The following is a 21,689-nucleotide window of genomic DNA, read 5'->3' on the forward strand; positions in this document are numbered from 1 at the left end:
AAAACCGACTCTGAATGTTCCCGTGGTTTTCACCTAATTAAAAGTAAAAGTTTTCTCCTTTCCCCAAACAATCACTTATATGGCCCAATCATGGTTCCATCCAGTTGCCTGATAACTTCACTCCTCCTCCCTCTGACCAGGTTTGAGAATGTCCTTGGTTCCCAGGGGAAAGTATTTTGTTTTGGCTACAAAACCCCAGCTATCTCTATTCCCGCCTCCCTATCCCTCGGCTCCAGTGTATCAACACTAAAGCCCCAAAATGGCCTCAGTCAGGTCAGCTTCAGGGTTGACAAAGACATTTTTAAAAAGGGTATTTCTTCCCAGATTTGACCTATATCAATTTTTTTTTTATTTGCATTTATATCCCGCCCTTCTCCGAAGACTCAGGGCGGCTTACACTATGTTAAGCAATAGTCTTCATCCATTTGTATATTATATACAAAATCAACTTATTGCCCCCAACAATCTGGGTCCTCATTTTACCTACCTTATAAAGGATGGAAGGCTGAGTCAACCTTGGGCCTGGTGGGGCTTGAACCTGCAGTAATTGCAGGCAGCTGCTGTTAATAACAGACTGTCTTACCAGTCTGAGCCACAGAGGCCCTTTCTTTTCTTTTTTTAAAAAATAATTTTTTATTAAACTTTTATCTTTTAAAAAAAAATAAAGAAAAATACAACAAAAAACAAAAAACACATTAAAAACACATAACAGACATAACATTACATCATATATTATTTTACAGCTTGCCGTATCAACATAAATATATATCCTCTGTTCTTATTCAGTCGATCCTCTACATGCTTATATTTACATTGGTATCTATTTACCAATCCATCCTTATCCGGTTAACACAATTCAGTGGTTTATACTTCCTAATTTTAACTTAATTAGGTTAACATTCCAATTTATTATTTTGATTTCTTTTTTCTAACCAATCATATAATTTATTCCACACTTCATAGTATTCCGACTCTCCCTTTTCCTTAATTTCTAGCATCATCTTGTCCATTTCTGCACACTGTAAAAAATTTTGGATTATTATTTCCTCTCCTGGAACATTTCCTTTCCTGGAACATTGTTTCGTTTCCATCCATATGGAAACAATGTTACGATGGGTTCCTAACTGGCCAACCGCACTCAACGTGTAGTCCTCAACGGAACTACATCCACATGGAGGGAAGTATGCAGTGGAGTACCCCAAGGCTCTGTTTTAGGCCCAGTACTCTTCAACATCTTCATCAATGACTTGGACGAGGGGATAGATGGGGAACTCATCAAATTTGCAGATGACACCAAGCTGGCAGGAATAGCCAACACTCCAGAAGATAGGCTCAAGATACAGAAAGATCTTGACAGACTAGAACATTGGGCGCTATCTAACAAAATGAAATTCAACAGTGAAAAAAGTAAAGTTCTACATTTAGGCCAAAATAACAAAATGCACAGGTACCATATATGTGGTACCTTGCTCAATAGTAGTAACTGTGAGAGGGATCTTGGAGTCCTAGTGGACAACCATTTAGATATGAGCCAGCAGTGTGCAGCAGCTGCCAAAAAAGCCAACACAGTTCTGGGCTGCATTTTTTTTTTCTTCTTTAGCCCCTAAATGACTGTTCCTCAGCTTTGGCTACTTTATGATGTCTGGACTCTTAATTCCCAGAATTCCCCAGCCGCCATAGAGAATTCCCTCCAGCTTTGCTGGCTGGAGAATTCTAGGAGTTGAAATCCAGACATTTTAAAGTGGCCAAGGTTGAAAAATACTGTCCTAAATGATATAATTGTTCATCTTTTTCACTGTTTACTGCCACTGTTTTCCCAAATTGTTTTTCCTTTGATTCCATATCTCACAATATACAGGTAGTCCTTGACTTACAAGTTTGTTTAGTGCCCGTTCAAAGTTACAACAGCGCAGAAAAAAGTGACTTATGACCGTTTTTCACGCTTATGACCTTTACAGCATCCCCATGGTTCCCATATGACCCGTGCGCTCTCACAGAGAGGGGCTCCTTCGGGTGCCGTCAGCCAAGCAATGTCGGCTGGCGGCCCCCAGGGGAAGGGCCTTCTCTGTGGGGGCTCCTACCCTATGGAACAAACTTCCCCCTGGACTTCGACAACTTCCGGACCTTCGGACCTTTTGCCGCGAGCTTAAGACCTATTTATTTGTCCACATGGGACTGGCATAGAATTTTTAGTTGTTTATGGGTTTTAAATTTTTAATTAGTTTTTTGGGATTTTAAATTTGGGCCAAATTTAAATAAGTTTTTTAATTAATGTTTTTATTTCACTGTGTGTATTTGATTGTTATTTTTATTCTGGCTGTTCACCGCCCTGAGTCCTTCGGGAGAAGGGCGGTATACAAATTAAAATATTATTATTGTTATTATTATTATCCCCATCCCTTGAAGAGCACCCGGAGGCTCCAGTTAGTCCAGAATGCGGCCGCGCGGGCGATAGAGGGAGCACCGCATTGCTCCCATATAACACCCATCCTGCACGGTCTAGACTGGCTACCAGTAGCCTTCCGGGTGCAATTCAAGGTTTTGGTTACCATCTTTAAAGCGCTCCATGGCTTAGGACCGGGATACCTTCGAGACCGCCTTCTGCCACCGATTGCCTCCCAACGACCCGTGCGCTCCCACAGAGTGGGCCTCCTCAGGGTGCCGTCGACCAAACAATGTAGGTTGGCGACCCCCAGGGGGAGGGCCTTCTCTGTGGCGGCACCAGCCCTGTGGAACGAGCTTCCTCCGGGATTACGACAACTCCCCGACCTCCGGACCTTCAGACGTGAACTGAAGACTTTATTATTTCAGCGCGCTGGACTAGCCTAAGAATAAAATGTTTTAACTAAATTTTAAGGGTTTTTAATGGGTTTTTACCGTTTTTAGTGATTTGGCTATGATAATATTTAGTTTTAATTGAGTTTTTAATGCTTATTTATTATATTGTTTTTTAATATGCCTGTGAACCGCCCTGAGTCCTACGGGAGATGGTGCAGTATAAAAGTATGATTAATAATAAATAAATAAATAAATCCCCATGGTTCAGCCGAACCGGTAGCGGTGGGTCGCCTGCGAGTGGGTCGCCCACCTGCCCCGCCGCTATGCCATCCTATTTAGACACATTTTCTAAGACGCGTACATGCATGCAAGCCACTCACGCGAGCAAAGCTCACTGCACAGCGAATCGGCGATAAAATTATACGAAACCCACCTGTGCACAATAATCAAGATTCAGATGCTTGGCACTGACCCATATTTCTGTCGGTCGCAGTGTCCTGAGGTCATGTGATCAGCTTTGGCGACCTGCAGACGAGCAAAGTCGATGGGGAAGCCAGATTCACTTAACAACGGTGTCACTAACTTAACAACTGCAGGGATTCACTTAACAACGAGTGGCAAGAAAGGCCATAAAACGGAGGCCAATCAAACGTCTCACATAGCAACAGAAATTTTGGGCTCAATTGTGGTTGTAAGTCGAGGACTGCCTGCACCTGGTTTCTCTCTAAGACTATGATCCCAGGCATTTATAAAAGAAAGGATATATTTCTTAATGTGATGACATCACTGAGAGCAACTACAATTGCAGTACTGCGGTTACATTAGTAAACTCAGCAAACTCTGATAAATATTGAACAAATCCGCAGCTTTGATTCATTATGATGTTGCTAAAATCCAATAAAGCCAATTCAGTATAAGAACAATGCTTGCTGTGTACTTTAAACTCTTTTACAGTAATCATCAAAGTATGATTGAAGGAGTTCTGTATTTCTCTGTGCTGCCAAAAAATCTTTAGGAAAAAATAACTTACTGGGATTCTGGCCTCTTATAAAAACTAGCCATGGATTTAAAAACTCAGAATCTAATTTCACTTTTAGCATGAAATTTGGGAATAGAGCATGTCCCAAGTCATCTGATAATAGAATAGAATAGAATAACAAGAGTTGGAAGGAACCTTGAAGGTCTTCTAGTCCAACTCCCTGCTTAGACAGGAAACCCTACACCACTTCAGACAAATGGTTATCCAACGTCTTTTTAAAAACTTCCAGTGTTGGAGCATCTACAACTTCTGGAGGCAAGTTGTTCCACTGAATAATTGTTCTCACTGTCAGGAAATTTCTCCTTAGTTCTAGGTTACTTCTCTCCTTGATTAGTTTCCACCCATTGCTTCTTGTCCTGCCTTCTGATGCTTTGGAGAAGAGCTTGACTCCCTCTTCTTTGGGGCAGCCCCTGAGATATTGGAACACTGCTATCATGTCTCCCCTAGTCCTTTTTTTCATTAAACTAGACATACCCAGTTCCTGCAACTGTACTTCATATGTTTTAGCCTCCAGTCCCCTAATCATCTTTGTTGCTCTTCTCTGCACTCTTTCTAGAGTCTCCACATCTTTTTTACATCGTGGCTACCAAAACTGGATGCAATATTCCAAGTGTGGCCTTACCAAGGCATTATAAAGTGGTATTAACACTTCATGTGATCTTGATTCTATCCCTCTGTTTATGCAGCCTAGAACTGTGTTGGCTTTTTTGGCAGCTGCAGCACACGGCTGGCTCCTATTTAAATGGTTGTCCACTAGGACTCCAAGATCCGTTTCACAGTTACGACTATTGAGCAAGGCACCACATATACTGTACCTGTGCATTTTGTTTTTCCTGCCTAAATGTAGAACTTTAAGAAGCTCTTAGTGGAACAAACCCCCTGGCTTAAACCACTGACACAAATCTGGCTATTTCTACTTTTAACAGATTGTAGAGCGTTTTGAAAACCTAGCAGCATTTCTTAATCTGAATAACTTTAAGATATGTGGACTTCAACTCCCAGAATTGCCCTGCCAGCATGCTGAATGGGGGGGAATTCTGGGTGTGGAAGACCAGACATCTTAAAATTGCTGATTTTGAGAAACACTTGATTTAGGATTTCGAGGAAGCATTACATGGACAAATTACTGGCTCTGAAATATTTCTTGAGTGAACGGATTCTTGGAATGGTGGCTCTAACTAGTTCAACAGCAGGGCAAGGGTGGGCTGCTGGGGGTTCGCAGGGGTTAGCTAACATTCTGTGCAGTTCAGAGAACCCCCAAATCCCACTCCAGGCTGGCCCCACCCCGCCCACCCCTCCCCTCCCAGGAATCCCCATGCAGCCCGTTTTGGATGCAGGTAAGTGCAGGGCACACACGGAGGCTCGGGGAGCGCAAAAAACAGGCCTACTGGAAGTTTGGGAAAGCAGGAGACGGGCCTGTTTCCAACCTCCGGGGCGGCCTCCAGAGCTTGGGGAGGCTGTTTTCACCCTCCTGGAAGCTCAAGGAAAGCCTCCAGAGCCCAGGGATGACAAAAAGCCCTCCCCCTGTGGTGCAGGATGCCGACTAGGCCACGCCCACCATGGCCACGCCCACCCAGCAACCGAGCAGAGAACCCCTTGCTAAAACTTTTGAAGCCCACCCCTGCAGTAGGGTCCAAAATTAAGAAAGGAAGCAGGAATTAAAGGTGGATTTAATCTTGCACGATGAATATGAAATTTAGAAGCTCTTGCCAAATAACGAAGCTTAAAACTCTACGTGGTTTTTAAAGCTGGGTTCTCTCTCTCTCTTCCTCCACCTTTTCAGATTCATATCTGACCGGCGGGGCCATTGCTGGGATTGTGATTGGCTGCATTTTTGGGATGCTCCTGATCGTTGCACTCGTGTTCTTGGTAGTCTGGCTGGTCTGCCTTCGGAGAGGTGAGTTGGGCACTAGGTCAGTCAGGAACAAAGTTGAATTCGCGGATAATCTGAGCTCAGTCAGTCAGGAAACCATCGGCCATTATCATCCTTCTATACCAGGGGTGACAAATTTGATTTCATTGAGGGCCGCATCAGAGTAGTGTTTGACCTCGAGGAGGCTGGTGGGTGGGGCATGATCAGAAGGGCGTGGCCAGGATGGGCGTGGCTAGTTCGACATCACTTGTGGGGGTGGGGGGGGCAACTGCGGTGGCCAAGTGCTAAGGCAGGATTTCCCTCAGACCATCCGTCACTTTTATTATAATCTCCTTCCTTCCTTCCTTCCTTCCTTCCTTCCTTCCTTCCTTCCTTCCTTCCTTCCTTCCTTCCTTCATTTTCCTTCCCTCTTCATTCTCCTTTCTTCTTCCTTCCTCTCTTTCCTTCTTTTTCCTTCCTTGCTCTCTACCCATCTTTCCTTTTTTTTTTTTCCTTTGTGTTTCCTTTTTCCCTTTCTCCTTTTCTGTCCCTTCTGGCATGCTCAGTGGAAAAATGGAAAAACTTCTCCTTTTGTTTTGTTTTCCTTTTTAGCTTGTTTTGCTAGTTCTCTGCAATTGAAAATAGAGCTGGTGGGGCGCTCATACACCCTGGGCCCCGTTTTCGTCTGTGACAGCCTCCTGCAGCCCTCTACCAGTGAAAATGAACCTCCCCCCGAAGCTCCATTTTTCTGGCAGGGCCGGTTGTTTGCTGTTTCAAGGGCGGCCCCAAGAGCCAGATCAAAGCCCCCTGCGGGCTGGATCTGGTCCACAGGCCTTGAATTTGACACCCCTGTTCTATATCATGGAGCCCTTTCTCTGGAAGAGAATCTCCCCACTCCAACCGGAAGATATGGAGGGTATCCATTCACCTCGGTTCGGTAGAGCTCTTGACTTTTTTCCCCAGGCCTGTTAAGTGTTGGTTATGTATTATTGGCTTCCCTGATGGGTGTTTGTTTGTTTTGTATTGTTTATGGCTCTAGCTATGGGTTTATGTGGGTTTAAATGAAATGCTTCTGGTTTGGACCGGATCGGCCGATCCAGTAGTGATGGCAGCAGGTGGTTCAGAGAACCGGTACCAAAAATCCCTGGCCCCCCCCACCCATGTCCACCCAATGCCCGATCGCCCGCTTGCCACTTCTTTTAAAAAATGCTTTTAAAAGGTAAAAAAAGAGAGGCTCTGACGATCACAGCTGAGCCGTGCCGAATAGGTTGTAAAAAAAATGCTTTTAAAAGTAAAAAAAAATGCGTGCCACAGCTGATCAAACCCCCCCCCCACGCGCTGTTCTACTTACCCCATGCCTCCTTTTGGCACGCACTATGTGCCCGTGCGCACCTTGCATTTGGTGCGTGGTGCGTGATACGCACAGCGCATGCACAGCCCGCATGCGCAGCCAGCGAATTGATAGTAAGCCGGTTCAGATTTTGCCACAGGTTTAAACCTTTTGTTTCTTGGGGAGGAGGGGTTCTTGGCAGGTATGCTGATTCTTCTGAAGTAGGCAGCCATGACCAGTCAGATTAATTCAGTTCAATTCAATTCTTTGACCCCAGTTTTAAATCCAAGGCTGGAAGCTGCTGCTTAATCTTGGACTAAGCTAAGCCCAGCACAGGGGACGCGGTGGCTCAGGGGCTAAGACATTAAGCTTGTCAATCGAAAGGTCGGCAGCTCAGTGGTTCGAATCCCTAGTGCTGCCGTGTAACGGGGTGAGCTCCTGTTACTTGTCCCAGCTTCTGCTAACCTAGTAGTTTGAAAGCACGTAAAAAAATGCAAGTAGAAAAATAGGGACCACCTTTGGTGGGAAGGTAACAGCGGTCCGTGCGGCTTTGGCATTGAGTCATGCCGGCCACATGACCATGGAGACATCTTCAGACAGCACTGGCTCTTCGGCTTTGAAACGGTGATGAGCACTGCCCCCTAGAGTCGGGAACGACTAGCACGCATGTGTGGGGGAACCTTTACCTTTACCTTTAAGCCCAGCACCTTCTGCTGAAAGTTAGCTTTAGAACGGAAGCAATGTCACACAGAAGCCACCACTTCAAGGTTTCCCCTAGAAACTAGAAGACTAGAGATAGTCCTCGACTTACGACCACAACTGACCCAAACTTTCTGCTACTCGGTGAAACATTTGATTGGTGAAATTTATCTCGTTTTGCGACCTTTCTTGCCACCAATGTTAAGTGAATCACTGAGCGGTTAAGTCAGTAACACGGTTGTTAAGTGAATCTCGCTTCCCCCATTGACTTTGCCTATAAGAAGGGTGCAACAAGATGATGACATGACCCTGGTACCTTGCAACCATCGTTATTCTGAGTCGGTCGCTAAACATCTGGATTTTGGTCAGGTGACCCCCGGAGAAGTTGCAAACGGTTGTAAGTGTGAAAAACGTAAGTCGTAAGTCACTTCGTTGAAGCACCGTCGTCATTTTGAAGCGTCGCTAAACGAACTGCTGCAAGTTGAGGGTTTGCATTCCCAGTGCCAAACACTGAATGAGGAAACAACTCGTTCTCGCTGCAAAGTCAAAGTGATGTTTTGTCTGCCTTTACTCCTTGTAGCAAAGAAGACAGCTCCACCAACGCCACCAGAGAGTCAGCACCACTATCTGTCACGCCAGGTGAGGCCAAAAGCGATGGGAGCATAATGAGAGACTGGGGGCAACCTGGGGGAAAAAAATGGCAGATTGTTGCTCTGCGAAACTCACTGGGAAATGCTCAGTCTCATGCTCAGTCTTCTCAGGAAATGCTCAGTCTTCTCGGCAGAAAGAGGTTGTTGATCAAAATAGTCAAGTGGAATTGGCTCTCCAAGCACCGAGATTGTAGTGAATATTTGCCCAGGAAAGAAAGGGAAAAGGACTTCTCGCACAGGTAGTCCTCGAATTACGTCTGTAGTTGAGCCTCAGTTTCAGTTGTTATTGACAGTCATAAACTGGCTCATCCTGTGACCAACTCAATCTTATTACCTTTTTTGCCGCGGTTATTAAGGAGTAGGATAGAATAACAAAGTTGGAAGGGACCTTGGAGGTCTTCTAGTCCAACCCCCTGCTTAGGCAGGAAACCCTACCTCACTTCAAACAAATGGTTATCCAACCTCTTCTTAAAAACTTCTAGTGTTGGAACCTTCACAACTTCTGGAGGCAAGTTGTTCCACTGATTAATTGTTCTGACTGTCGGGAAATTTCTCCTTAGTTCTAGGTTGCTTCTCTCCTTGATTAGTTTCCAGCCATTGCTTCTTGTCCTGCCCTCAGGTGCTTTGGAGAAGAGCTTGACTTCTTCATTTAACGGCTTAATGGCCACGGCATTAAGCGAATGCCATGGCCATTCAGCAAATGCCGCAGTCATTAAGTGAGCCCATTGTTTGCCCTGGAGCACTTTTGACGGAAACCAGAAATAAATAGTAAAATGTAGTAAATTTATGTAGTATTTATGGCTGTTTGCATGGTCACCTGATTGCACAGGGTGCTGCAAACAGCCATAAATGCAGGGTAGTTGCCAAGCACCCAAATTATGGTTATGTGATCATGGTGGGGGCTGATATTGGAACTTTGAAACCTGGTGGTAAGTTCCTGTTTCAGGGTCCATTGTAACTTTGAATAGTCACCAAATGGCTGGTTGTAAAACAATTATCATCTATACATAAAAACCCCATTTCCATAATTAGTTACTAATTGCATTAGTAATTAATTACTAATTGATTAAAGTTTTCTTAGTCGTAGTTCTGGCAATAGAGATAGTCCTTGACTTACGACCACAATTGACCCCAAAATTTGCTAAGCGAGACACTTGTTAAGTGAATTTTGCCCCATTTCGCACCCTTCCTTGTGACAGTCGTTAAGTGAGTCACAGCAGCAGCTGTTACGTTAGTTAAGCGAATCTGGCTTCCCCATTGACTTGGCTTGTCAGAAGGTCGCAAAAGGAATCACAAGATTTGCAATCGTCATAAATACGAGTCGGTCGGCAAGCATCTGAATTTTGACCACTTGGCCACAGGGATGCTCACAACGGTTGTAAGTGTGAAAAACAGTCCTAAGTCACATTTATTTTAGTGCCGTTATAACTTTGAATGGTCACGAAATGAACTGTTGTAAGTCAAAGACTACCTGGACACAATCATAGTACCTAGGTCAGGGGTCTCCAATCTTGGCAACTTTAAGCCTGGTGGACTTCAACTCCCAGAATTCTGGGTTTTGGGAGTTAAAGTCCGTCAGGCTTAAAATTGCCAAGGTTGGAGACCCCTGATCTAGGTCAACAAATGAAGTGTTCATTGTTCTTTAGTCTTGCATTAACCGTTGGGCGGTACGAATAAGCAGAAGGCCAAAGGTAAACAAGTCAATCCAATCTTCCAGGTCAATGATGGCGAACCTTTTTGGTACTGAGTGCCGAAAAGCGAGCATGCATGTGTGTGCACTTCACGTGCATGCGCGCACTCGTCTAGGCCACAACCCGGAAGAGGAGCTGCCGAAGGCGCATGCGCACGTCTGAAAATGAACTTCCGGTTTCAGCTACTGAACTTCCGGTTTCAGCCAACTACCCTTCCGGGTTTCTGGCACGCATGCGCACAAGATGATCAGCGGGCAGGCGCGCATGATCATGCAGGAAAACGGAAGACCAGCTCTTCTAGTTTCCGGCACTGCCGCAGGGAAAAAGGCCAGCAGATCGTCACGCGCGCATGTGCGCCAGGAATGGGTGACACCGCGCGTGCCAGGCGACGTAACTCCGCGTGCCACTTTGGGCATGCGTGTCATAGGTTTGCCATCACAAACAAGGTGTAGAGGTGCCGAGTGACTTGGATACATTGATATTAAAAGCTTCTCATTCCTGTCCCCATGCTTTCTTTCAACGTGGTTTTAGTTCCCAAATGGGAGGAAAGTGGAGCCAAGTGACTCTTGGGATAATCCTCGATGGTCGTCAGGAGACTCGGACATCTATGCCATCACCTATGAGGAACATCTGCACAGATATCTCAGCTCAACCACCTTGGTAGGTCATGCAACAAGAAGGAGCTTGCTATGGAATAACAGCTACAGGTGTGGCGGCCAAAATTGTGGAAACCTTTTGGGAAAAGTGTATTTTCTCAAACTAGCTAATATCACCACTTTTTTTTTTGAACTAGTACCATAAAATTATATATCAATGGAAAGATCATTTAATGAAGAATGTAATGTAATCAATTTTATGAAGGATTTGCTATTAGAATAGCAATTACAGTATAAAGAAGAAAAGTGAAACACGCAGAAAAAATGAGATATACATAAATGATCACCATATGTCAGTTAATACTTAAGTAATGTATGGCTGTGAAAGTTGGACCATAAGAAAGGCTAAGCACCAAAGAATTGAGGCCTTTGAACTCCTGCAAGTCCCTTGGACTGCAAGGCGATCCAACCTAGAGGAGATCAACCCTGACTGCTCTTTAGAAGGCCAGATCCTGAAGTTGCAGCTCAAATGCTTTGGCCACCTAATGAGAAGGAAGGACTCACTGGAGAAGAGCCTAATGCTGTGAACGATTGAGGGCAAAAGAAGAAGGGGACGACAGAGAACGAGGGAGTCACTGAAGCAGTCGGCGTGAGTTTAAATGGACTCCAGAGGATGGTAGAGGACAGGAAGGCCTGGAGGAACATTGTCCACGGGGTCGCGATGGGTCAGACATGACTTCGCAACTAACAACAACAAACCTTTAGCATGAATTACAACGTCTTCCCATGGAGTGAACCAGGTCTTTTAGTTCTGCAGCTGTTATAATGTGAAACCAAGATTAAATGGTTATTTCTATTAACTGGGTTTTATTGCTGGGTCGCTTCTGACTAACAAGTTTCTTTAGTCGGCTCCATATATTTTCAATTGGGTTAAGGTCTGGGCTATTCTCAGGCCATTCCAGCAGTGGAATATGATTATCTTGAAACTCCCTCCAAAAAAAGTGGTGTTTTTAGCCATCAAACCTCAAAAATACACTTTTCCCAAAAGGTTTCCACAATTTTGGCCACTACTGTAGATGTGGTTGCGAGAAGAGCGTTTCCTATTCAGATTTCTTGGTGTTCCCTGATGTGCTGCCAGGATCTCTGACCAGCACAGACTATAATGAGGAATTTCACTTCCGTTTTATTCTCCAAATGCTATTCCCCTATTTCTCATTTATTCTGTATACAAATTAATTCCAAACGTTCCCCTAATCCTACATGGAGAAACCGAGCACTGCATACCAAAGGTTGGTATAACAATATTTTCTGATTATTATTTTTTTTACTGGGAGAGGGATTTTGATGTCGTGCCTGGTAAAGAGGATGGGGTTTTGCAGCACCCCAATATTGCCTTAAATAGATTGCTGTTGGAGCATGTTGTTTCCAATATTATGGGTCCTTTGCAGAGGTGAAATGCTCTCGGATCGGACCGGATTGTGCAATCCGGTAGCAATTATGGCTGGTAGTTCAGCGATCCGGTAGCGATGGCGGAGAGAAGCTCCGCCCACCCACCCAGGTCGTCATTACTTCCTGGTTTTAACCAAGGAAGTAATTTTTTTTTTACCTTCTGTGCATGCGCAGAAGGTTTTGTGTATGTGCAGAATGTCTGCGCGCAGCTGTGACGCGCACACATGCATGCACTTCTGAACTGGTAAGGAAGGTAAGTAGATTTAACCCCTGGTCCTTTGTTCTGCTTTCCCCTTCCATCGTTCCTCACACTCCCTCTTCTTCCTTTCTTTCTTTTCCATTCTTCCTTGCCCCATGCCACATCTTACATGACATAATAACATAACATAATAACAGATAACAGATTTGGAAGGGACCTTGGAGGTCTTCTAGTCCAACCACTTGCCCAGACAGGAAACCTTACACCATTTCAGACAAATGGCTATCCAACATTTTCTTTAAAATTTCCAGTGTTGGAGCGTTCACAACTTCTGCAGGCATCTGAATGACAAAGCCTGCCTTTTAACTTAAACTGGTTTTGCCTTGGTTCACTGAGCCAATTACAAAATCTGAGGGCTGGCATGACTCCACTAGGGATTTTACAAAACCTTGCTCTTAAATATTGCGACTTTTACAAAAACAATTTCAGCTCCTCTTATAAAATTACTCATTTTTTTTTTCTGAGCAAAACGAACCTTGCCTCCAAGCTTGTATCAATACTTGGGGGCTCTCAGGGTTTGGGTGGTAATAATCCAGTGGTAGGATTCAAAACTTTTTACTACCAGATCTGTGGGCATGGCACGGTGGGCATGGCGTGGCTTGGTGGGCGTGGCAGGGGAAGGATACTATAAAATCTCCATTCCCACCCCACTCCACAGGTAGGATATTGTAAAATCTCCATTCTCTCCCCACTCCACGGGAAGGTTACTGCAAAATCCCCATTTCCTCCTGATCAGCTGGGACTCGGGAGGCAGAAAATAGATGGGGGCGGAGCCAGTCAGAGGTGGTATTTACTGGTTCTCCAAACTACTTAAATTTTCCACTACCGGTTCTCCAGAACTGGTCAGAACCTGCTGAATACCACTTCTGTAGTAATCACGCAGTGGTCACCTCTCCACAGAGACATCCTTCCTCCACCACTTCTCCTCCTGAAAAGAAGGGGAAGTCAAAATTGTTGAAAGAAGAAGAGAGTCTGATTTCTATCTCCATTCCAAACAGTTTGCTAATGACACTGTTTTTTCTTTTCCCCGGTTCTACCCAGCCTGTCGGTATCAGGAAAGGCACGTCCTCTTCTTCAACTGGGCAACCTGTCAGAAAGACTGTGCGGAATGCTACCCAAGTCTGAAATGGTGACGATCATACACCCAGTCAGACTTGATCTCTAAAATAGGGACTTGTGAAGATGACACCCAGCTGGTTACGGTCACTGAAATGGGACTTGTGAAGATCTCACCCAGCCAGTTATGGTCACTAAAATAGGATTCATGACGATGACACCCAGCTGGGTTATAATCGCTAAAATGGAACTTGTGAAGATGACACCCAGCGGTTATAGTCATCGAAATGGGATGCTGAGATCCCGAAATGGATTTATGCCTTCGTCTCCTAGCTTCCTTAAAAACCGACAGATGGATCTCATCAGCATGAGATGTGAACTTAAAACATTCTTGGCGAGTCGAAATCTCACTTGTCTAGGTAAGAACCAGCAAACTTAGACCTTCTGAAGAAGCTCTATTTTGCATCCTCAAAATTTAGACCAAGGGTCTCCAACCTTGGCAACTTTTAGACTTGTGAACGTCAACTCCCGGAATTCCTCAGCCACAAGTCTTAAAGTTGCCAAGGTTGGAGACCCCCGATTTAGACAATTATGTTTTGGATAGTGAGATTCCCGATGCAGTTTTTGGAACAGAGCACGCCGCACTGCAACCCGGTTTGCAGGCCTCCGATAAGTCTTCTGGAGAGCTGCTGGCTGGATGGTATGTCAGAATCCCTAAAGCCACCGCTTTGCAGCCAAGGACAACGGACAATGTAAACGAGACCATTGATCTTACAGGGGAAGTGCTTGGATACAGTGGCAGGTAGGGAAGGATACGGACGTAGTTGGATTGAGATGTGGCTTACTTTTCCAAAAACCATTTTATCACATGAAGCGGCTTATATTCTGAGGCTGCCCACACCTGCCAAAGCTGTCCATTCTGTTATCAAAAGCACGGCACTGGAGTCTGGCCCAGTTTCTGTCTTGGAACCCAGTCAAGATCCCATGCGTGGATACCAGGGGAAAATGACGGTGCTTTTCGTGCAGGAAAAGATATATCTTGCTGGCTTTTCTTTTAATTGGAAAGATGGAGTCCGTTCTTCAATTCTAAGATCAGCACAGCTGGCTGGGGAATTCTGGGAGTCAAAATCCACGCCGTTTAACATGACCAAGGTTGAGAAATACTGCTAAGATTACTAAACAGTCTGAGCAAGAGGGTTTTCTGTGAATTCTTACAGCCCCACTCGACTGCCCCCCCCGTCACTGGCACTAAAGCAAGGCCCCCAATCTTCAATATAAGGAGAAAAAAATTCTGGGAGAGAGTGGATTGGTGGTGGTTGGAGTACAAAAGGAAAAGAATATGCCGTTGTTTAACTCTTTCCAACCTCTGACACATTCTTTGCCCAAACAGCCAGTAACTGCGATAAAATGCAAAGTAGGGTTCCCCAGATTTAACAGACTGTCTGAACCAGAGGTGGGATTCAAAAACTTTAGCAACCAGTTCTCTGCCCAGTTGCTGGGTGGGCGTGGCCATGGTGGGTGTGGCCTACTCTGCCTCCTGCACCATGGGGGGGGGGGGAGTGTTTTCACCCTCCCCAGGCTCTGGAGACTTTTCTTGAGCCTCCGGGAGGGCAAAAATGGCCTGCCCCAGACTCTGGAGGCCCTCTGGAGGCTGGAAACAGGCTCATTTCCAGACTTCTGGAACTTCCGGGAGGCCCATTTTTTGCCTTCTTAGAGCCTCCACACGGGTGCTGCACTTACCTGGCATCCAAAACAGACCGTGTGTAGACTCCCTGGGAGGAGAGGAGAGGGATTGGCAGGGCCAGCCAGTCTTTGCAACTACTAGTTCGGCGAACCAGATATAAAATTAGCATCCGGTTTGCGCGAACCGGTCCAAACCGGCTGAATCCCACCCCTGGTCTGAATAGGTAAAGAGAGAGCGATGCTTCCTGGTTTCAGCTGAGTTGGAGAAGGCAACACTGCCTCCGAGAGAGAGTAAGCAAAGATTGCAACACCCTTGTTTGGGATAGGCTTCAACAACCTGGAATAGTTGAAAGAAAAAGACAACTGGTTTTGATGTAGGATGAGCTACTTGAACCTCTTAGAAGGGATTCTGGAATTCTTCGTCTTTGTGATTCGATATATCTCTGAGGGCTTTACAGGGCTTTAGGCCCACAAAAGTTGTTTTGTGTAGTATGCGATAGCGTACACGGAAATGAGAGTGCTCCATCAAATCAACTTGCAAGGCTCTTCTTTTTTGTCTAATAACCTTTTCTGTTGCAATGATCGCTTTCATAGAACCAGAGGAAGAAGTTCCCAGGGTTGAGAAGAAGATGGAGGGATCCCACGGGCATTCATGTCAGTTTTGCTCAATGGGGATGCAGGTTCCTCCCCCCTCCCTCCCCACCCCGGTCTCCTTTTTGTCATTATCTTCAGCTTTTTCTTTGCCAGCTGCAGGTAGTCCTCAACTTACAACCAACAACGGAGCCCGAAATCTATGTCGTCAAGCTAAACATTGGTTAAGTGAATTTTGCCTCATTTTCCTACAACTTCTTGCTTCGGTTGTTACGTGAATCGCTGCAGTTGATAAGTGAGTCACCCGGTTGTTGAGTGAATCTGGCTTCCCCACTGACTTGGCTTCTCAGAAGGTCACCAAAGGGGAAGTCCCATGATCTTGGGACACGGCAACGGTCATAAATACGAACCGGTTGCCAAGCTATCTGAATCTTTGAATCGTGATCATGGGGATGTCGGAAAAGTTGCCACTGTGAAAAACAGTCATACGTTGTAACTTTGAACGGTCACCGAACAAACTGTTGTAAGTCGAGGACTACCTGTAATCAGAAATTTCCAAATATGCACCCAAAGAAGAACCTCAATAGTTCTTTGAGGAAGAGAAAAACCACGTATCAAATAAACTGTCTGAGAATGTGTTGGGTTACTGTTTTGTAAAACTGACTTCAGAATCCCCTTACAGCTGGCACAAAGGAGGCTGCAGTTGCAATAAAATTAAAATTAAAACTGTGTTAATATATAACACACTTTTAATTTTCTTAGCAATACTACAGTTCCCTCGCGCCAGCATTAATGAGAGTACTTATTCTGAGGGGCAATATGGAACACCTTTATTGAATTTCCTCCACAGTGGTGTAATTAAGGTGGAAGGGAGATGGCCCAACCTGGATAAAAGCAAAACAAACCAACCAACCTGGGTACCGAAACTATGTAGCATGAGAGTTTTTAGGTAACACATGCAACGGAAGTTCTCAGGAAAGTAGCTAAGGAGGAAAATCAGCTCAGGAGTGGGAACCAAGTTAGGATATGGATCTAATATGATCAAGATGCTTATTGGCAAGGTGAGATATGAAACTTTCAGCTGCCGCAGAGTTCAAAATGGATAGTTTGAGGGTCTTTCATGGTCCTACAGATGGACAGGGCCCATTGGAAGCGCAGATACTCAACTTGCAAATTTTGACCGGAATTTTCATTGCTAAGTAAGGCAGTTGCTCAGCGAAACATGCCCTGTTTAAAAACCTTTTTTTTTTTTGCCACATTGTTAAGAAAATCACTGCAGTTCTTAAGTGAGTCACACAATCCTGTGTGCCATTGCTCGTTGGATGGTCTGGGAAGGTCACTTTATGGCAATTGCATGACTCCAGGAAGTTGCAACCCTGGTAAATACATGCTGGTTGCCAGGTGCTTCAGTTCTGGGAGTTGTAGTCCCACACAGCTTAAAGTTGCTGAGGTTGGGAAACACTGGTCTACCACATAAAGTAGCTCCCAGCAATGGAGAAAACACGCCAAGTGATACACACCCTGGAGAAAGAAGCAAATGAAAACTTCACATCCGTAATTCAGTTTAACCAGCTCGACTTTGGAAGTAAATCTCAAACAAATGTATTTAAATCTAGCAGCATTATTGGTGTGGAGAACGCCCCGTGGCTCTGGTTGTGTTTATTTGTGGCATTGAAATTTTATCATGACACAATGGTGGTTCATTTCCCTGGAGAAATGGGGGTTCTTTAAGATGACAGTGTTGCAAATAGTATTACAAACTGAGCAGAACCTCCACTATTTGAATGAAGATGCAAACTAGCGTTCGGCTAATTTTTTACTTGTCCTAAATATTCCAATGCTTTTTCATCTATTTTTTAAAATCAAAATGTGTATTTTTCAGAAAAGTACTTGTTGAATTTTGTATTGCGGGAGGGTGGGAAATAAAATATATTTTAATATATTTAAGTTTGTATGGATTTTATTTTGAAAAATGTAGCTTAATAGGGAAGGGAGGCGTGACAGATAGACTACATTAATTGAACAATGTGGCAAAGAATGGTGGGAAGCAGATTATCAGCCATTGTTCTGTCTCCGATGTCAAACAGGCCTAGGACAACTCGCCGTGGCCAACTTACCATGGCTATCTTGCCACGGCCTTCTTGCTGTGTCCAACTCACTGGGCTCAACTTTCCATGGCCAACTTTCCATGGCCAACTTTCCATGGCCAACTTTCCATGGCCAACTTGCCGCGGCCAACGAAGTGCAGCCATCTCTTCAAATCACTACAGTCAACTCACTGTGAGACAATCCTTAAGATAACTCAATGCCATAAATGTTATCCCCCACCACTGTTTCTTCGACATTATTTCCATTTGTGTGTGTGTGTGTGTGTGTGTGTGTGTGTGTGTGTGTGTGTGTGTGAATGGAAATAATGTCGAAGAAACAGTGGCAGATAATATTTATCACGTTGAGTTATCCTGTGTGGAATTACCTCGCGGAGAGTTGTTCCACGGCAAGTTGGCTGCAGCAAGTTGGCCGTTGTGAGACGGTCACAGAGAGTTGACCACGGAGAGGTGTCCCATTTTGTGTCAGATTTCTCCGAATTCCATGCAATCATCCATTTCTCTAGAATAGGAATGGACACTTAAAAATCAACCCCACCCACCAAACCCTTTGTTTGGTGAAGATGTGGGTGGGGTGGGCACAGGGTCAAGGGAAAAATACAATTCAAGGGGTACAATAGGGCAGGATCAGAGGTGGGGTTCGCCAATACTGCCCTATACCATTTCAGACAAATGGTTGTCCATCGTCTTCTTAAAAACTTCCAGTGTTGGAGAATCCACAACTTCTGGAGGCAAGTTGTTCCACTGATTAATTGTCCGAACTGTCAGGAAATTTCTCCTTAGTTCTAGATTGCTTCTCTCCTTGATTAGCTTCCACCTATTGCTTCTATTCATGCAACCCGAGCTTTTTCCTTTTTCCTGCCTTTTGGCATCAGTTCTATTTATCTTTCTGCCCATATACACACGGCACAACTGATGGGCCGCAGTGGGTGTAGCAGACCGACCAGAACAATGGCACAGGGCTGTGGGCCCAAATACTGGTGCAGGATGCTCTCTCCTCAGGAGATAGTGACCTATTGTTTGGTCCTGCCCCCCTTCCTCCCCCCCTTCCAAAAAATGAGCTTTTTGGTATTTAGCCCTGCTAATCTGGCCTGATGGGCGACTCCCTCCTGGCTCTTCAATCATTTTTGTTGCTTTTAAACGGGAACGGAGATGAAAGCTAAATGAATGGCTGCTCTGCGATGGGCAATTGCTCTGATTGCAGGCAGCCCAGGCGAGAAGAAAAAAAAGACAGGAAAAGAGGTCCAGCTGGACATAAGTCGAAGGAAAGCTGCAGGAAGACTGATAGGAATTCTGTCTTGGAGACGAACAGATGACTTAGCACAGGGTTTCCCAAACTTTTTCCTTCACTAACCCAAAACTGACAATAGGAGAGTCTCATAGATCGTTAAGCCCTTTCCTTCAGCGCTGTCGTAATTTCAAACAGTTGCTGAAGGAATGGTCATAACTCGAGGAGGACTTGTTTTACAAAAATAGTATCGCTGAATCAGCTTTCTGTCATTTCAACAAGGGGGTGTGTGTGTCAACCTATCTTCCAAAGCACCTGAAGGCAGGACAAGAAGCAATGGATGGAAACCAATGATGAAATCCATTTTTTAAAAAAAAACTACCGGTTCTATGGGTGTGGCTTGGTGGGCGTGGCAGGGGAAGGATACTGCAAAATCCCCATTTTACCCAATTTGGGGTAATTTATCATGAATTGGGAAGCAGTGACTTAGTGAAAGGGTGGGGCCTCAAATTCGGCCTGCAATATATCAGCAATGACAACTGGACATGCCCTCCTCTCTTTGAGGATACTCGGAAGGTAGAAAGTTTACCTTGCTTTGTTCCGTGCTGAGAATCATTGTTAAGAAGGGTCCTGACACTTTCCTTTTAAAGACTTAGTGGCTTTCATGATCCGAACTGCCTGATATATTCCTCCGAAGCCGATGTCCACAAGAAGATAATAAACCTTCTGGCCTTTGTAAAGCTTGATCATTGGGGTGTACGATCATGAATCTCTCTGGACCATCTAGGTAACCAGCATGGACATAAATAGTAGAGAGCAGAGGTGTGTTTCAGCAGGTTTTGACCATTTCTGGAGAACTGGTAGCGGAAATTTTGAGTAGTTTGGAGAACCGGTAGTAAACATTCTGACGGGCCCCGCCCCCATCTATTCTCTGCCTCCCAAGTCCCAGCTGATTGGGAGGAAATAGAGATTTTACAGTATCCTTCCCATGCCATGCCCACCAAGCCACGCCCACCAAGCCATGCCACACCTAGCAAGTCACAGAACCGGTAGTAAAAAAAATTGAAACCCACCACTGGTAGAGAGCATGTTTTCCTCTGTCTATACATGCAAATACATAGGATCGCCAACAGGATCGCCAACATCCGATGACGGATATGGCACAAGAAGAAGAAGATGCATGGAAAAAGTCCCATTTTGTTGGAAAAGTCCTGTATTTTGCACAGCGCCGTGTTTGTTCTTTCAGAAATCATTAATGAAAGATTTCCTCCAATTGCTTCTCAGGTAAGGGTCTTTCTTGAAATCATGATGAATAAAAGGGGCGTGGGGTGTTTTTTTTTGCATTTTTCTTTTTGTTTGGCAGCTTTAAATTGGCAGTAAATGAAAAGAGTTCACCTCGGAGTATGTTTGCGTATCCTTGTGTGCGGTATAGGAATAGTAATCTTCTTCTACTGATTCAACAAGATTGGACAATAAATTACAACCCGAGATTAATTCTTTGCACTGCAAAACCCATTTTGCTAATGTTCTGTCAAGGGGAAAACCAACCTTCCGGGAAAATGGTTTCCTCTAAGATATTATCGCTATGTCTCTATCACCTTTTCTTTCTATATACATGCACTTTCTTCCATAATCTAGGAATTTCTGGTCCAATCAAGTTACTAATTCAACCCAACCTTGTTTGGCTTTTTAAGGTCAGCCAAGGGTACCCGCTGTAGGAATTTCATTTATAGAATGTGATTAACCGAGAATAATAGCACCGACCATACATCTATCATTCTGTTTCAGTATGAAGAGTGAGAAAATAAAGGAAATTTATACTCTACCATTCCTCTTTAGTCTTCCTGTGTTGTGTGTCGAGCCCCGACTCGGGTCTCGCCATACCTGGGGGTGGGGAATGCAGTGGGAGTGACGAGAGAGGTGGAGGCTCGGCAGCAGCGGCCCCACATCTGATGATGCCAAATGGCCGTGGCATTCCCACTGACCCTGTGCTGCCCAGCTGCCTGATCCTGGCTGAATTTGTACTACCTAGCAGCTCGATCCCCGGCTTGATGACGCCAATCGGCCGTGGCATTTCCCGCCGAACCTGCGCCGCCCAGCTGACCGATCCCAGCCGATTCTGCACCCCCCAGCTGATAGGTCCTGGCGGCCTTCCGCAGCGGCCCCGCACCACCCACTGGGCCATTCCTCGAGTCGAAGGGCCCATTTGCCGCCAGATGGGTGTCGGCCATGGCTGACACTGCGGCAGCCAGACATACGCTGCCCCAATGCCAACCGGCACTGGATGGTGGTTACCGGTGGGTGTGGGCAGCCAGACAGATAGGGGATGGGGCCCAATGACTTAAAAAGGCGCTAGGAAGCAAACACTCCCAGCGCTGACTTTACAAGGAACCTGTTGCCTACTCGTCGCATTCTGAGGCTCCAGCCTGTTTGTGTGGATTAAAGCAGAGTTTTGCCACATTTCTTGCGTGTGTCCTGGTTTCCTTTGTTCCTACCAAGTCTGGCCTACACTGGCTGAGATTGTGCGTCATTAGGATCTGAACAACACAGAAGGAGCCATCCTATGGGGCAAGTAATATTTAGCCGAGTATGAGTCCATTTTCTCTTCCTTATCCATATGAAGAAGTCCAGGATAAAAGGTAATAAAAATCTTGTCTTCCTGTTGTAGTTAAATGCCCGAGCA

General features: G+C 45.1%; 1 protein-coding gene across 1 annotated transcript in view; it reads left to right on the forward strand.

Moving 5' to 3' along the window:
- The window catches only part of VSIG10L (V-set and immunoglobulin domain containing 10 like), a 44,371-nt gene extending 26,756 nt beyond the window's left edge, over nucleotides 1-17,615 (forward strand). The window contains exons 9-12 of the mRNA XM_058195333.1: nucleotides 5,601-5,714; nucleotides 8,279-8,337; nucleotides 10,571-10,699; nucleotides 13,385-17,615. Of these exons, the coding sequence (XP_058051316.1) occupies nucleotides 5,601-5,714; nucleotides 8,279-8,337; nucleotides 10,571-10,699; nucleotides 13,385-13,468 (386 nt within the window). The 3' untranslated portion in view covers nucleotides 13,469-17,615. The remainder of the gene's footprint in view (nucleotides 1-5,600; nucleotides 5,715-8,278; nucleotides 8,338-10,570; nucleotides 10,700-13,384) is intronic.
- The last annotated feature ends 4,074 nt before the right edge of the window (nucleotides 17,616-21,689 follow it).

The sequence above is a fragment of the Ahaetulla prasina genome, chromosome 10 (genome assembly GCF_028640845.1).
Source record: "Ahaetulla prasina isolate Xishuangbanna chromosome 10, ASM2864084v1, whole genome shotgun sequence".
NCBI lineage: Eukaryota > Metazoa > Chordata > Lepidosauria > Squamata > Colubridae > Ahaetulla > Ahaetulla prasina.